The 17,716-nt window shown below is 41.4% G+C and overlaps 1 protein-coding gene across 50 annotated transcripts in view; it reads right to left on the reverse strand.

Annotated features, from left to right (window-relative positions):
• The window catches only part of DYM (dymeclin), a 210,157-nt gene that overhangs the window by 91,855 nt on the left and 100,586 nt on the right, over positions 1 to 17,716 (reverse strand). For 7 of the 50 annotated variants that reach the window (XM_086867487.1, XM_086867484.1, XM_086867482.1 and 4 more), the window contains one exon: positions 265 to 429. The exons of the other annotated variants lie outside the window; for them this stretch is intronic. In XM_086867487.1, the coding sequence (XP_086723613.1) occupies positions 265 to 429 (165 nt within the window). The remainder of the gene's footprint in view (positions 1 to 264; positions 430 to 17,716) is intronic. 50 annotated transcript variants of the gene reach the window in all.

Genomic DNA, 17,716 nt, shown 5'->3' on the forward strand with positions numbered 1-17,716 from the left:
TGGATTAAAATACTGTAACATAAAAGCATTTAAAGCTTCCAAAGGCCAAAGAATTTGTATTCTAAATTTAAAAAGATAAAGATACATCCAAATCATTACTGGACTCCCATTTCTAACAGACTTTTTAGAATATACATCAAGGATGCCATAAAGACACAAACCATCCCCTTAGAAATTAAAATTATTCATCGGTTAACTGAAAACATGCACAGATCAGTCACAGGGCATGCAGCATGCAGTAAATGGAGAGCAGAGGTTAATAACCTGGAAGCATAGGATCTGAGAATGTGAGAACAAGTTAAAGACAAGAGTTCCTCTCCATTGTCACTGAGGGTCGAGAAGCAATGCTGCAGCGTAGAGCAGTGGGAGTGGGGGAAATACAGTTTGTCCAAGACATACACATATCTCCGCAAGTGGCGGCAGGTATAACTGAAAGACAAGGGTAGAGGGAGACAAAACAGAAAAAAGAGGTGTTTTCCTTTAAGAAAGCTAAGTCATGGTTTAACATCCCTGGCTTTTGTGCCAAGAGTGAAAGGAAGATGCCAAGAAAGCAACGGAGCGGTATGACATAAAAACAGTTTCAAGAAGTAGAGGGATCTGTTTGCCACTGTGCCCACACGCTGCTTCTGTCGTTGCTGCACGGGGAATTTGCCAAGTCTCACGCATTAGACACAAGAATTTGGGCTTCTTTTGGGTGTGTGTGTGTGTATGTGTGTGTGTATGTGTGTGTGATTTATCTCCCTCCTCCCTCCCTAAAGTTATAAATGCAGGAGACTGGCCCCTGGTTTACAAAGGTTAACTTTAAAAAAACCTAAGAATTTTCACAAAATTTAACCGCCTTTCATGACAGCTGACTTAAAGAGAAAAAAATTACATAGAATTATTGCCCAGTGTGAACTGCTCCTGCAGCCTGAGATTTCAGTGATAGAGCATTCCTGTGTTTAATTATACTTGCTCAAATGTGACACTTAATCATAACAGAGTTACTCAATTAAGACCTGGCCAGCTTTTCCACGAAGAACTACAATCACTTCTATGAAGTAACTATAGAGCAAGCAATAAAACATTTAAAATTGATATTAAGCAACCCTGAATGCACCTGAGTAAGAGATATAATGCCTTTGCCTATGCACAGGATATCCTCCCACTCATAATGAAAGGGAAAATAAATTCATTAGCGTAGTTCACCTGCAACAAACTGCATCACTGGAAAACTGAGGCACATAGAAAATATACCAAACACCTTTTATTATAGGGTTTGCATAGAAAATACTTCACTGCATAATGGTGCACAGCCCAGGGTGTGCCAAGTATGATGTGATGTGATGATATAACTCAGTGATCTGACAGCTGGACTTGGTAATCCTGGAGATCTTTTCCAACCTTAATGATTCTATGATTCTGAGTTGTCCAGAAAGTGCTCTACCCAGCCTAATATACTGTGAGATAAAAAAATCACCTCATGATGGTCCTACCAGACTCTCCTGTCCTCATCTGCAGCCAGGGGACATGGCTTTCTCCAGGACAGACATATGGAGACCCATGGAGTGCTAAACTGGGAAAGTTTCCCATGGAGATTTATGAAATCAAGTCTCTTTTGCTGACTTTGGCAAGAATCAACAACACCTGAACTCTAGGCTCCAGCATTCTCATCAAATCAAAAAACCCCATTGTTTCATGGTTTCATACATGGAAAATTGGCCCAGGGGTTGTACACCCAACCATGTGCATTTCACAGGCTAGCATCTCTCCATCCCTACCTGACATAGTCACATGTGGCTGACACACTCTTTACTGAGACAAAATCATTTGTGTATCTCAGGCAAAAAACAGGACAATAAAGAGTGCCACCAAAAGCTAATCAGCACATTCAGTGGGACTCTAAGCCAAAGACTGTATCAAAATCAACACCACCCTCTGCTTTGCTTTAAACAACACTCATTACTGGGTTAAATCAGTCCTACCTTTGCTCTGGAAGTTGAAGAACACAAAATCCCTTTTTGGGACTTCATTTGCAGATATGATAATTTTCAGTAGCTGAAGCAGCTTCAAGGACGCAATTTCCTAAGCTTTCATGCCTTTTCTGCTTTCCTGACCATAGCATGTTGTGAGAAAGGCAGGCTATTCTATTCACTCCGTAGGCCACAAAAAGAGAAGATAAAGGATTTACAGGGTCCCATACTAAAGGAAACCCTCAACCCACAAGCCTGCCCTTCCAGCTTCCTTCCAGGACCCAGAGAGGCCACATATTTTTTCCAAAACCAGAACAAAGAGTGTAATTTAGAATGATGATCCTTTGAAGATTTAAATGGTTCTAAGTCCACTGTTACCATTTACTATATTTAACCAGGCCTCTTACTAGAAAACTCCTTTCAGCCATTCTATCTTGTTAGATTTATCAAGAAATTTAATGAATCTTCCATTACAGAATTCCAGGATGGTTTCAGTTGAAAGGGACATTGAAGCTCATCCCAATCCACCCCCTGCCATGGCAGGGACACCTTCCATTAGAGCGGGGGGTCCAAGCCCTGTCCAGCCTGGCCTTGGACACTGCAGGGATGCAGGGGCAGCCCCAGCTGCTCTGGGCACCCTGTGCCAGGGCCTGCCCACCCTCCCAGCCAGCAATTCCTTGCCAATATCCCAGCTGGGCCTGCCCTCTGGCACTGGCAAGCCATTGCCTGGGTGCTGGCCCTGCAGGCCTTGTCCCCAGTCCCTGGGCAGCTCTCCTGGAGCCCCTTTAGGCCCTGCCAGGGGCTCTCAGCTCTCCCTGGAGCCTGAATACTTGTGCAGGGGAGCAGCCCCAGCTCTCCCAGGCTGCCTCCACAAGCAAAATGACAGCAACTGCCTTTGAGCCCTGTCAACATTCTCCATAGATGGGAAGCACAAGACTTGATCCTGTACTCACCATCCCCATATTTGGCCTGAACTGACCAACTGGGTGAGGCCACAGCATGTGGTGGAAGAGGAGAAGTTTCCCCAAAACATTGCCCAGAGATTCTGGAGACACAGTGTGACACAGTGCCAGCAGCACTCCCCTCCATGGTCATTCCTATTTTCAAAGTTGAACTTGTCCACCGAGAAGTCTGATGTTAAACCCAAACCAAGAACAATGCAATCTTCTAACTCCATGGCTGTTCATAGCCACTTTGACCAGCAGAACTCACATCATAATGAAGACTAAGCACTTCTGTTATTAAATCCTCTAATGTAAAACAGAATAAAATCAAGGCTTGAGAGCAGATTTCCTTTAAGACCATGTACATTAAGAAACATTAATATCAATTTTCACTGACTACTTGTGAGTTTGAAATAAGCTTATTTGATACACCAGAAATGAGGCTTCTAGCTTATCTACTTCTACATTTTACTGACATTTTTGCTTTCTGCATGTTGTATGGGGCACATTTCTTTTATTTCATAGCAAAAGGTGAGTTTCAACAACAATGTAGTACTCACATTTTTGAAAAAGCACTACTGCAAAAAATAAAGACAATCTGATTAATGGTGTGTGTTTGGTATTCAGGTATCCTGTTTACCTGGAGGACAAAACTGTAGCTTACACTGTACTAAAATCCCACTTCAAAAGACCATAGTCCCCTCATAAATAAATAATAAAAAGCCATCTGATCACATTATGAATTCTGATACAACAACATGACAGTGTCCATTTCTAAAAGCTAAAAGATAGAGTGCCTTGTTACAAAATTCTGTCAGGAAATTAGGGTGGACTTGAGTTATCCCAATCAAAAAAAAGTAACTATTCATACATAACAGTAAGCTATCACTCTCTTTATGGTAATGAAAATAATAAAACTCCTCTCTTCTCACTACACAAAAATACACAGCGTCATTCAAGAGAAGTTTAAATTTATGAAAAAAATTCCACATGTTCTGTTAAAACTTCAAGTTATTAATGTTCTTTGTCTTTAACAGCCATGAAAGCCACAGAATCCAAAACTTTCAGATCCAAAGCAACAGAGGTCAGCATCAGTATTTTGGAGACTAAAGTGCCAGGATCCGTTCTGTCTGGTAGTTCCCCATATCTCTCATACTGGATCAGCTCAGACCTGTGATTACAGAATATCAGCTGGATGGAAATGTGAACATGGAAACCCAATAACATCCTTAGGATAAGAGATGATGCTCAAAACTGACAGGTATCATGACAAAGCACCAAATTCAGTCTTGTAGCATTTATAAGGCTCCAAGGATTTAATTCCATAGGTATTTTTACAGGTTTCTTGTTTGTTTTTCACTTTCTCTACTAAACACTGAGGGTGGAGAATTAAAAGATAAAATTTGAACAAAACACCAAAACCACCAGAAAAAAATGCTCACTTGCTTACCATCTATAATGTGGATTTTGGAATAAAAATATACCAAAAAGTAATTCAATACTGTAAGAGACAGCACAGAGAACCTGACATCTGTGAAGAAGCCTGTAAACTACCTGCCACCCGAGAATTTTTTCTACTCATGTTTCTGGCACCCATTAGTGACTCCTTCCCTGATCCTGGCACTGTCTAATCTTGCCCAGCAGCTGGTATAAATTGAGAGGGCAGGGAGGAAGATGCAGTATTGACTTGGCAAATGAAAAAGAGAGAAAAGGAAAAAAAAAGAAAAGGAAAAAAACCCCAAACAAACCTCATCAGTCATCCATACCAACCTTCTAGAACAATTTTAAAAAAAAAATTGAATTTGGTCAAAGGGATAATTGGTCCTGCTTTTAACTGTCCCCAAATTCTGAGCTGTCCTTTCCTCTCCCACCCTGCAAGGGCAGCCTGTTCTCATGAAGGGGTGAATGCCTTCAACTGACTGCTGTGAGAATACTCTCAGCCATTTATCCCAATCCTCCATAATTCTGGAGCTCTGGTCCTCTGCCTGAGAACTTTTTAAATTGTCTGAACCAGAAGTAGTTAAAATGAAGGCTGAGACCCTCCACTGTACTCACTGCTCACTGCCTGACACCCAGGCGCATGTAGGGGAAACAAGTAATTTCTACACATATATAAAAATTAACCCAGGATATCTACATTTATTTGTAATTAAATGCAGATTTGATAAATGCAAAGAAAAGTTTTCTTTCCTTTTTCTTATCCCAACCAGAAAAGGTATTCTGATGACAGCAGTTAAACAAGGGCATGAAAGATAACACTTTAAGATCTACGGGAGTTTGATGTGGAGAGCCAGAGGGAGGGTGGAGGCTTCCATGTGAAGAGAATATTTTCAGTAGGAAGGGACCTACTACAATTTTCTAGTCCAACTGCCTGGCCAATTCAGAGATGACCAAGTTAAAGCATGCTAAAGCACTGGCACAGGGTACCCAGAGAAACTGTGACTGCCCCTGGATGCCTGGAAATGTCCAAGGCCAGGATCAATGGGGCTTGGATCAACGTGGGATAGTGGAAAGTGTCCCTGCCCATGGCAGGGGGTTGAAATGATGTAAGACCAAAGGTCTCTGCCAACCCAAACCATTCTGGGATTCCATGATGGACCACCTCTCTAGAAAGGTTATTCCAGGGTTTGACCACCCACTCAGTAAAGAAATGCTTCCTCCTAATGTCCAGTCTGAACCTCCCCTGGGCAGTTTTGAACCATTCCCACACATCCTATCACTAGATTCCAGGGAGAAGTGGTGACTCCCTTCCTCAGGAAGCTGCTGCAGGGAGCAATGAGGTTGTGCCTCAGCCTCCTCCCCTCTAAACTAGGCCAGCCCAGACTCTTCAGCTGCTCCTCAAAGGACATTCATTCCAGCCTTTTTACCAGCTTTGTTGCCTTCTCTGGACAAACCCAAGGACCTTCATGTCCTTCTCAGATGCTGTGTCCAGAACTGCACACAGTGCCTGAAATGACACTGCAACAACACTGAGCAAAGTGAGACAATCCCCCATCCTCAACCAATTGGTTTTGCTGTGATTGATGCAAGCCAGGATGCAGTTTTCCCTCTGGGAAAGCCACGGCACAGAAGGCTGTCACAGCTTCCTGCAGTTCTAGTTATCTAGTTATCTGGAAGCCCTCCAAGCACCTTGTGTGAAACCAACAGATAATCAAAACCAACAAACAAGTAAGACTTTGCTAAATATTCTTCCAAAGTTTCTCTGAAGATTTCAACATCCTAATTGGCCACTGTAATTATTTTGGTTTAGGTGATCAACATCACTTCCAATATTTAACTCAAACTCCACGTTAATTCAAGAAGTGTACGTAAGGCTACAGCCACAGACTAAACACCTAGCAAAAGTAAGAGTTTGAAAGTAAGGACTGCAGAAATTCATTATATGTTTACATTCAGTTTTCATCCAAAATTTAAGACTTGAACAAGACAACAGCACTAAGCAAAACATGCAAAGCCACTTACATCCCTGTTTGTTTAAACTAGAAAGCTGATATTTTCCCTAGTAAAATCAAATGTTATTTTAAAATAAATATATCAAAGACAAAAATGTAAACATCACCAGGCCAACACCTTTACAACACAGAAAGGAAGCAAACTGGGCTGGGTATAGAAAAGTGGTATAAAACCAGTGTTCACTAACCCCTCTACAAATGCAACCTAGGCTGAAATAGCATATACAGGATTCAAAAGAAAAATTCACAGTGTTAATGTTTAAGTAATTGTAATTCATAATCTTCCACTTGGCACATGCCAGATTTTATGAGAGCTATAAATCTTTAACGTTATTGAGAAAAAGAAAGGTCTTGAAGACATACATGCCATGTGTATTAGCTCAGACAAACTAGATTAATCTGCAGCAATAAAAAAAGCCAATTCTACTAAGCCTGATTAAATATTTAGGTCATATTGTTTCTGCACCAGAATTTGAAAAATGCACAGCAAGTAACATCTTTCCCTGAGCCTGAAGACTTAATCACTGTATTTTCAAAAGGCAGTTATGCTACAACACAACTCTACAGAAAAGCCAACACGAAAATCTTTAAGAGAAAAATAAATGAAAGTATAAGCTAATTAAATGAGTACATGTTAGTCAACACACCAAACTACCTCTGTACACGTGGGCAGAACGTCACGACACGCAGTGAACATTTTAATACTACTCATGTTTGATAACTTGTGTTCTAGCAAGTCCTATTAGTCATTACTCCTCTGTTCCCAAAGACAAACCCAACCAAAATACATTCTGTACTCAAACACAAAATATATGGTAACAACAACTTATTAAATCATCCACTCCATAAGAATGGATTTCTATTCTGCCTGAAATATCACCAATTAATGTTATTTCATAAGGCATAAAGAGCTGAAAGGCAAATAATTTCTCTGCCAATCTCAAGGCCAGGTTGGACAAAGCTTTGAGCAAACTGCTCTAGTGGAAGGTGCCCCTAACCATGGCAGGAGGGTTGGAATGAGGTGATTTTTTAGGATCCCTTCCTACTATGGGCTAGGATTCTGCAATTCTTGCAACAGTAAAACACATCATACACATCATGCAAAAATAGAATTTTGGAGGGAATTTTAAATTCGGTTTAGTACACTGCCACTGATGACACACCGCAGAAGTCTATGTATTTGTTTTTCAGTATCACAAACATTTGAGAGACTGACATGCCCATGCTCATGGAAAGAAGTTCTGGGCTTCTTTGGGGTGAGCTTCTGCCACTGTGGTCTTAGCATAGTTTAACTGCTTTTAAAATGCCTCATTTTTCATAGAGTTTAAGTATTTTTTAAATTATTATTCTTACATTAGAGTAATAATTAAGATGACAGAGACCTTAGGAGGTCTCTAGTCCAACCTTCTATTCAAAGCAGGGTTAAAACTGTATCACACCTGTGCACAGGTTTATCTGGTTGAGTCTCTGAAGCCTCTAGGGAGAGAGACTCTACAACTTCCCTGGGCTTACCAATTCTGCCATGGCCATGAAAAATCTCATTCTTCCCTCAGCCGGGAACCTCCTGACCCTTCTCACTCATCTTCCTGCCATACCCTTCTGTATAAAGAGCCTGGATTCATCTCCTCAGCAGCCTTCTCATACACATGGGAATGCTGTTCACCATTTCTGTGAACCTCCTGCTGTAGCCTTGCCCCAAAGCCTTCTCTCCTCCATGCTAAACAAGCTGTGTCCTTGGCCCACCTTCCCACACCAGCTCCCAGCCATCGTGTGGCCCACCACAGAACTCCCTCCAGTCTGGCAACCCCTCTGCTATGTCTTCAGGCCCAAAACCTGGATGCAGTTTTCCAGATGTGATCCAACACAGTGGTCTTGCATGGGGACATATGCATGGCATTCTTGGATGTGTTTTACCAGGTCCTGCGGACATGAATATGGCAGTCCTCAAGTAATCCTGACTTGATCTTTCCACTGCTGGCACTTTGCTTCCTCCCTGATCCCCACCTAATGTCCTCTTCTAAGTAACATTCTCACAGATTTCTAAAAATACTTCATTCCTGCAGGCCTTCTTTTCAGATACAAGTATCCCTAAATTTATATCTTACTACATAAAGTGATGACAGGATTTTAAATTACATTACTGCAAAACAGCAGTTTGGCGGCGAGAGGTCACCATGGGGTTAAAGGTGCCGTAACAACACAGAAAAGGATGAAAATTATTTAAATGCTTAAGAAGCAATTATTTGTGATAATGTGTCACAGATGTAAGTTCCCATGCCCTGAAGCAACCCTCTGTCACAGTACTGGCCAAATGTACACGACAAGCTTATGAGAGGAGTATAATCTTTATGCATGAAAGTATTTATAGTGAAGGAGGGCAAGGAAATGAAAGCCAAACAAGTTCTGGAGATGTCTGATAGACTGAAAACAAAATGAGAAATATATGAGATTCTTCTACAGAAAGGCCAAATTACTTCTGTACAGATGAAGTTCTATCAGAGAGAACAAAAGGATTTATATATTAAAAGCAGACAGAAATAACTGAAGACCCATAACAAAAAAGATATAAAAGAGCTCGGAGGAAGTGTCTATTCAGTTCTGATGTTTCAGACAAAGAAGAAGGCTTTAATCACCAGATGCACTGGTTACTTGGAAGGCACATATCCCCAGCAGCTTAAAAGATGCTACTATGGGAATGTTGTTTTGGAAACCTCCTGTGCTTTTATCCTTTGGCTAGACACTTGTGATAATTCGCAGACTCTGCACAGGATTACAGGGATGCTACAACACCCTCATTAACACAGGCATTTGCATCTCTGTCTGCCTGAACCTGGAAAATCCTGCATCGGGACACAGTGCCAAGAGAGGGCCCGGCACATGAGGGCAGCAGTGTCTCATCCCCACTGCCCCACCCACCTACCATGTATCCATCCATCCATCATCCATCCATCCATCCATCCATCCATCCATCCATCATCCATCCATCCATCCATCCATCATCCATCCATCATCCATCCATCATCCATCCATCCATCCATCCATCCATCCATCCATCCATCCATCATCCATCCATCCATGCATCCATCCATCATCCATCCATCATCCATCCATCATCCATCCATCCATCCATCCATCCATCCATCCATCCATCCATCCATCATCCATCCATCATCCATCCATCCATCATCCATCCCTCCCTCCCTCCCTCCATCCATCCATCATCCGTCCATCCGTCCATCTGTCCATCCATGTCCCTGCTAACTGGGGTATTTGGAGGCAGATCCCAGCACACAACTAACGAGTGACAGGAGCATGTCTCTACACAACTTGTTTATTCATTACAAAAATAAGTGCACTTACTTTACCTAAAAGCCTGTTATTTCCTAAACTCGCTGAAGGCCATTACCATTAAATAGGCTGAGTCATTCAGTGGTTATAAAGACCTGCTGCACATTAAAGTTGTTAAATCCTGATTCTTTTGCCTGCACCTATAGTTTCGCCCTCCATTTACAAATGTCAGATGATTCAATGTGCAATATTGGCTTTGAGAGCTACAAAAATGCCAGTGAAAATACATGGTGGTAGGAAATACTTCAGTTTGAGTACTTAAGAGACTCAGAAATTTCATAAACTGTTATTTGCTACTCCCATAATCCATTAGAAAGCCTATTTGAAAATCCTCACTGTGAGGTCTGAATAAACTGAAAATTTCTATGTGTGTTGGAAAGGAAAGTTTTCAGGAAGCATTTGGAGGGCAGTGACAGAGGTCAGATGGGTATTACACAGCCCTGCTTCCCTAACTGCAGCCACTCATGCCTATCCTGACTTCACACAAGTGGAGAGGGACATTCATTCACCGCAGTGCAGAGCTGGAAAAATACTAGACGTATAAAATGACATCAGTTAAAATGTGAAATAAGGAGCAGCCTGACAAGGAAAAAAAATATAATTAATGCTATATTTTTGGCTACACTTTTGTTCCATACCGATGTTTACTTAGAACCATTTTAGTTTGTCAGATAAATCCTTAAAAGTTCATTATTCATTTCTTTAGATCACAGTCCAGTTTTTTCCAAACAAAAAATTTCTAAAAAGGAAAGAGTACATGTTGTATCAGAATGAAGCATTAATGAGCCAAATACCCTGCAACTGACGATAAATTACAGGTTCAAGCAAGTCATTATCTTGAGTCACCTCTATTTCTGTTAAGGAACACTGTCCCATAAACATGTTCCATTCAAAACAAACTGAGAAGACAAGCCTACAGTTTCTAGGATTCTACTAGAATGGCAAACAATAGCTTCTAAAAGACTATCAGTATTACCTCGTTTTTTTAAATCTCAGAAAACCTTATGGAGGACAACTTATTGGTATAAAACAGTCCTTCTTTTACACAAAAGCTATAAAGATCTCATCTAGGTACCTCTAAGGTCCCTTTCCACCCAACCTATTCTATGACCCCCATATTAGACATCCAAACCCCAAATAATAGAGTGGGACACAACCCAGCAAATATTTCTGTGGCCTTGACAATTTTTCCAGCTAAAAGAAATCAAAATTGCATTAGCAGGACTGGAATAATCCTACTTGCTTTCTCATTTTTGCCTCCTGTAGTCATTATACGTGCAGAAGACTTCAGTGACACAACCCAGAACAACCTCAGCCTACTCTGTAAATTCATCTGTAAAACAACACTAAGTCTATCACAAAAATAGTTATTTCTCTACAGATTTGCTCAGGTATTTCTTCTTCTCTATCACAAGAGATTCACAAGGATCAACAGTTTCAAGGTTCCACCAAAACCGGAAAGTTTGATTCCCCAATACGAACACTGTTTCAAGTTACACTGTTTCCCAAGAGCTTATGTGACACAGTAACAATGACTGGGCCATTCAAAATAATTACAGATGTCACAACAGGGCCTTCTCCCTCCTAGTTCCAGCTCTGTCTGATACGTGTGATGCTCTGGATGCCCTGAAACGGGGATCAAGGCTCCCTGAACAGCTCAGTGCTATGCTGATTTGAATCACACATTCTGCCAGGCAGTGACTTGCAGCTTGTAAGACTCTGAAATACCACACAGTTTTCTGGATGGTGGAAGACAAATGAGTTGTAGGAGTGTCTCGCACTCTAAAAATGACAGATTTATCTTACTGGTTGTTGCCTACAAGTCAGCAGAGACACAAAAAGTGGTCCATGGAAGAGCAAACCTACCTTGTACAAAGCTGAGCTTTCACAGTGGTGCATATTTTGATACTAAATACCTTTTTAAGCCAAATCAGCAATCAAACTGTCATTTTTAAAGAGTCCTGGGGCCATTAACTGCAGAGCAGAAGATAAGATAGTTTAACCACTCTGCTCCATGTGAGAAGACTCTGGCACAGAGAGAAGCAACTGCTTCCCCAGTAGCCCTCTATGGCTCACACTGATCCAATCTGTCCATCTGGGGAGCCTCCATGACCCGTGAGCTGGGGGTCCTGGGCTGCAAACACTTCCAATGGCATGTGGGGCACTTAACTGCTCACGCCAGATGGGGGACGAGGGTATTACTATCCCATCAGATGCCCACTCAGAATCCCCAGCAGGTTCAACCAGGCTTAAACCAAGTTCAATGATATTTCCATGTTGGAAACAGCTGATATCAGCCTAAAACCTCACCTCCATATGTTGCACACTGGCAAAAACAGGCGAGCACACATGGGGTACTCCTCTTGCTGTTGACATAGCTAAAGCAGCATTTTAGTACATCTGACCACAACTACACTCAATTCTTAGTAACAAAGGATGCTTCTTTCCTCTTAAAAAATTAACTTCATTCTATTTAAATCCCTAAGCCATGCCAGCAAGAGCCCATTTGCTACTAATATTCTCTTTTCCCTTGTCAGAACAATTGTTGTGTTCCTTTTTGTCACAGCCTTTCCTACTAATTGCAATGACACCTCCCAATTTTGGAATGGCTGATCAGCTTATAAGCTTCCCCACAGCTAATCTAGGTCAACAAGCTACTAATAAGGCCAGCATATGTTTCTTTTATTTAACACTATTGAGATCTTTATAAATCACCTCTGTCTCCCAATAAAAGGCACCCCAGGGATTCGAAACTCTCTGTAGGTTTGAGGAATAACAGTGACAGAGCAGAGAATGAGGGGTATAAAAAGCACTGCAATGGAGTAGGGAGCCTGTACCTGCTCACAGCTCAAGGACGAGAAGGAAAACCTGCCCGAGGTTTCACCGGGTGACTCAAACTGTCTCCAGGTGTCCTGCTGTGCACACAACCTTGGCTACTGGCAGCCCACAGGTGAAAAGCAACACTCAGGCTCCGGGGCTTGAAGTTGCTTGATCTTCCATTTCCACAGTGTCTTCTTTCAAACACGGCTTGAGCATAAGAATATGATGAAGGCCCTTTTTCTGAGAAGTCCTTAGTTTTCACTCTATTTGGAATGCTTAATAATAATGGGATCACCAATTTTGCTGCACTGAATAGGGGTTAAATAAAATCTGATTCTAAAGCAGTTTCTCATAAACAGAATAATTTTATCATAAAATCATAGAATGGCTTCTGTTGTAAGGGACTTTCAAGATCATCTCATTCCACTCCCCTGCCATGGCAGGGACACCTTCCAGTGTCCCAGGCTGCTCCAAGCCCTGTCCAGCCTGGCCTTGGACACTGCAGGGATGCAGGGACAGCTCCAGCTGCTCTGGGCACCCTGTGCCAGGGCCTGCCCACCCTCCCAGCCAGCAATTCCTTCCCAATATACCATGTAACCTTGCCCTCTTGGCAAGCCATTTTATATCCAGACTAGACAATAAATGTTTTCTTTTCTGGACAAAAATGTTACAAACTATTTCAAAGTTAAGAAGCACTAAACTGTGAGGATTTTAATTCTTATTTTTGAGGCAAAGTCAACCAGCCAGTTCTGTAGCTTTCCATTCTGAAGAGCATTGATTGCTAGAACCTGTATCTTACAGCACATGGTAAATACCACCCAAGTGAAGGATGGAGAGAAAAATTAATACAGATTTTTCAAAGTAACAAATTCACCAGTCCAAGTATTGTATGGCAATATAAGTTTGTTGGGATGAACAGGTCATCAGCTATTGCTTTAAAGCAAACACAGAAAATTAAACAAACTGGTTAAGTTGCAGATAAATAACCCTTAGCCATATCAAGAGAAAGATGTTCTTAGCCTGTTCACCTCAGTGCCATGATGTTTGCGTGAAAATAATCAGGGATAGGAATAACTGAAAGCCACTGTTTCTATCAACAGGTTCCCCCAAAGCATGGAATTGGAGAGTAGGGCTATGGGGCTTCCTGCACAGACAGCAAAATCAACATAAGCCTGAGATTAAAAATCACATTTAGAAACTTTAGAAAATAGTCATACTGTTGTGATAACTATAATTGAAATTATTTCTTTTTAGCAGAACCCATATGTGATTCAAAAGAGGACAAAAAAATTATCTTTTATTCTTGAACAGCTAAGACTGGAGGTATTGAGTTTCACTATCAGCAACCAGAGATTTTTGCTATTCCCCTCATGTTATTTGCAGAGGCAGATTTCACTGCTTTAGTGAAACTGTTCATTACCCTCAATTCCTTCCTTTCTTCTTTTGGTTAAAAAAGGGAACGGGAAAGCTGATGCTTAGAGGGTTCACTATTGAGCAGTACAAAGCTGATGCTTAGAGGGTTCAGTATTTAACAGCTTTGGCCACAGGGCACTAATTCCAAGAAGCTTCATCATTTATTATGTTATAATTTAACCTGTGAAGTCTCTCAATGTCTACTGCTGTGGGAGCAGGAGCAGTCTCTTTTCTCTAGGGCCTGCCATTGTGAGCACTTCTCTGCTATGATTAAGAGATCAGTAAACTGAGATTTAATTTAATGGCCCAATTAAGAGATGAAGATTTGAATCCTGATTGTAAAAACCTTGTCTATTGATCAATCCTACAGTGCCATTACAGCCTACCCAAGCCCAGGCTCCCGGTATGAATGGTGTGATTCAAACCTGTGTGTTTCAAACCATTCCCAGAGCTGGGCAGGTCTAAGCAACATAAACCTCATGTTCCAAAAGTACCAACAGAGAAGGAATAAAGGAGGGTGGAAGCAGTTTTCATGTTATGTGTTAATAAATGTACAGGTTATAAATCAATCACTGAAAATCATACTAGTGTTATCTTGTTTTTTGATTACTTAGAGCTGACATTCCTGAAATTAAAGAGTTTTTCAGAATAAAGTTTCCTAGTGTCAAAAGGCTTCAAATCCCAAATCTGGAAGAATTTTAGGAAGTTTTTTATCTGAAAAACTGCTCTAATTTAACCCCATTCATTACCCTGCTGTAGGAAAGATGCCAGAATGATGAGCTTAACAAAATTACTGCATACTCTATTCACCTAATTCTATTTGCTCAATTTAGATGTCTCAGTTGAAGTCTGAAATGCCAACTTATAATTTAAAAATCACAACTCCTGCATGAGAAGAAACACTTCTGATCTATACCCACATTTCCAAATGAGAATTAAATTAGAAAGCAAACAAATTTGGAGCATTCCTGCAACCTCGATTATGCTTCCAAGATTTTCCCCTTAAGAAATGCCTTTGATTTTAACAATTCCATCTCACTAGCTCTTTGCTCCAACTATCCCATTGCTATTCTCCAATGAAAAAGGAAGCTCTCCGCTAAACAGCTTCCCAAAAACACTGTGGACATCAAAAAAAAAAAAAAAAAAAAAGGCAGGAAAACCAGAATGCTCTGAGTCTAAAGTTGTGTGGGAGACAAATTTGTTTATCTTCCTATGTGAGCAGCCCAGAGAATTTTGAACTAGCAATTACATCTCATTATTGGCACAACTAAATGATATTATTAAGCAAGTGGTAAATTTTAATTTCATCACATTCAGACACCAACAATTTCAGATTTTTTTAGTTCAGTGCAGCCTCTAATACATAGGTCAGAACGCACAGGTCTTGCTGTTCTACAAGCATTTTTCTTCTTTGTTGAAACACAGTGATTCACACAAATTTTTTCAAGCAGAGAATAGATCAAAAGGAGCCCTGGGAGAAGGACCTGGGGGTGACTGGGAGGGAGAGCTGGACCTGCCCCAGCCCTGAGCCCCCTGCCCTGGGCTGATCCCCCAGCGTGGGCAGCAGGGGAGGGGGGATTGTGCCCCTGTGCCCCTGTGCTCAGGTGAGACCCCACCTGCAGAGCTGCCCCAGCCCTGGGCAACACCAGCACAAGGACGTGGAGCTGCTGGAGCCGGCCCAGAGGAGGCCACGCAGCTGCTGCCAGGGCTGGAGCCCCTGTGCTCTGGAGGCAGCCTGGGAGAGCTGGGGCTGCTCCCCTGCACAAGTATTCAGGCTCCAGGGAGAGCTGAGAGCCCCTGGCAGGGCCTAAAGGGGCTCCAGGAGAGCTGCCCAGGGACTGGGGACAAGGCCTGCAGGGCCAGCACCCAGGCAATGGCTTGCCAGTGCCAGAGGGCAGGGTTGTATTGCACATAAGGAAAAAATTTATTTACAGTTTCTTTAAGGAAACCATTGAACAAGGTTTGAGCAACCCAGTTTAGTGGAAGGTGTCTCTGTCCATGAAATGGAAGGTGGAATGAGATGGGAATGGGATCCATTCCCACTGAAACTATTCTGGGATCATATTAAATACATTGCAGTAGCAATATAGTGTTCCTGTAGAAACTCGCATTACAACTTAAAGACAATTTTTAGTTCAGCATAAACAGGGTTTAAAAGGCACAGTTTAAAGTAACATCCTGTACTCTTTTTTCCTAAACAACAGTCATAAACATTTTTACTCAGGAAAATCCCATTAGACTTCTGTAAGAGGAAACCATACCAAAGAAATTAAATTGCTAACATAGAAAACCATAAAGCAAATAAATGGTTTGGTTGGGGAGATGAAACTTCTCAAATACAGCAACACATATTATCAAGGATAGCAATTTTCACAGTAGCTTAATCAACCCAACTAAAAGATGAAGACTTTACCAAAGAGTAAAAAGGGAATTCAGGGCTTCATCCTCCTCTAAGATGTAAGGAACTACAGCAGTGCAGTAAGACTTCACAAGCACTGATGTTTAAGTGACACAGCACACAACTTATTTAAAAAAAAGAAAAACAACATTTACAGCTGGTACATAGGTCTCCAGCTTTGGTCTCCAAGCAGGTACAGCAGGCTGTGATGACACTCAAGTATAACCTACTGCATCCCATAGCATGCACAAGTTACATAGGTCTCTGACCTCTTTAAAGCACACATTCTTCTCTAATTGCATTTTACTTCTACCAGCATCAGGAGAATTGACACAAACCTCTTTCCTCATGTCTTTCCCTGAATCTCACTGAAACCTCTGTGACTACCAAAGAAATTAATGAAAGTGCAACCAACAGAGTTCTTAGTGTCTCATACAGCTCTGCACGTGAGCAGCTGTGGTGATAATGTGGAGGAAAAAAGGAAAACTGGATGGTGTTTCTAGCCCCATGAAGTAATTTAATGTTAAAAGTCAATGTCTAATTATTGAGGTGCATGGCAACCTCTAGTGGCATATGCCTGCTTTGGAGACAGCAAATATTCCAACACATGAAGCTATAGAAAAAGCATTTCCCTGAAGTGATCAGTCCTCTTCTTGTCACTGATTTTATTAGAATGACATGAAGAACAGATGCCAGAACACAGCTGAACTGAGGAAGACCCTCCAAGTGTTCCATATTCTACAGCAGTCAGGCAAGCTGCAGAAAAGCCAGGTATCATATACAAAAGCTGTTTCCAAATAGGTTAAAGGAATTCAAGCCAACTGACTTGCAATGTTACGGGACAAACTGAATACCTGCACTGCTGTGTGGATACATTTAAATATAATTTTAAGATACTACAAACAGCAGCACTCTACAGTGCGGTGCAGTACCACCCTCAGCAATCTGCTGATAAAAGAACTCTGAGTAATTAAACACACACCTGTGGTAGCAATGCATAGAGAATCTCAGAACCATGGAATATTCTGAGCTGGATGGGATCCACAAGGATCATTCAGTCCAACTCTTCACTGAATGGCCCATACAGGGATCAGACAAGGGAAAGATTTCAAAGTCAGGGCAATCTACAACAGGGGACATCCAACACTAAGTGAACCTTGGATCTTACTAGGAAACATCTATTACTTCTATTTTTAACTTCCAGCAGCTGCTTGTGATAGATTTACACAAATCTGACAATTTCAATGGTTTGCTGGAATGTGATACAAATTACCCAACATTATGAAGTTGTATTTTACTGAGCTCTTAAGTGCACTACATTGAATATTCCCAGCTAATTCTTTCACAGAAAACAGTCTTCAGAATTTAAAACAATTGGCTGTCTCTGCT

Source organism: Cyanistes caeruleus, chromosome Z, assembly GCF_971803275.1.
Source record: "Cyanistes caeruleus chromosome Z, bCyaCae1.hap1.1, whole genome shotgun sequence".
Lineage (NCBI taxonomy): Eukaryota > Metazoa > Chordata > Aves > Passeriformes > Paridae > Cyanistes > Cyanistes caeruleus.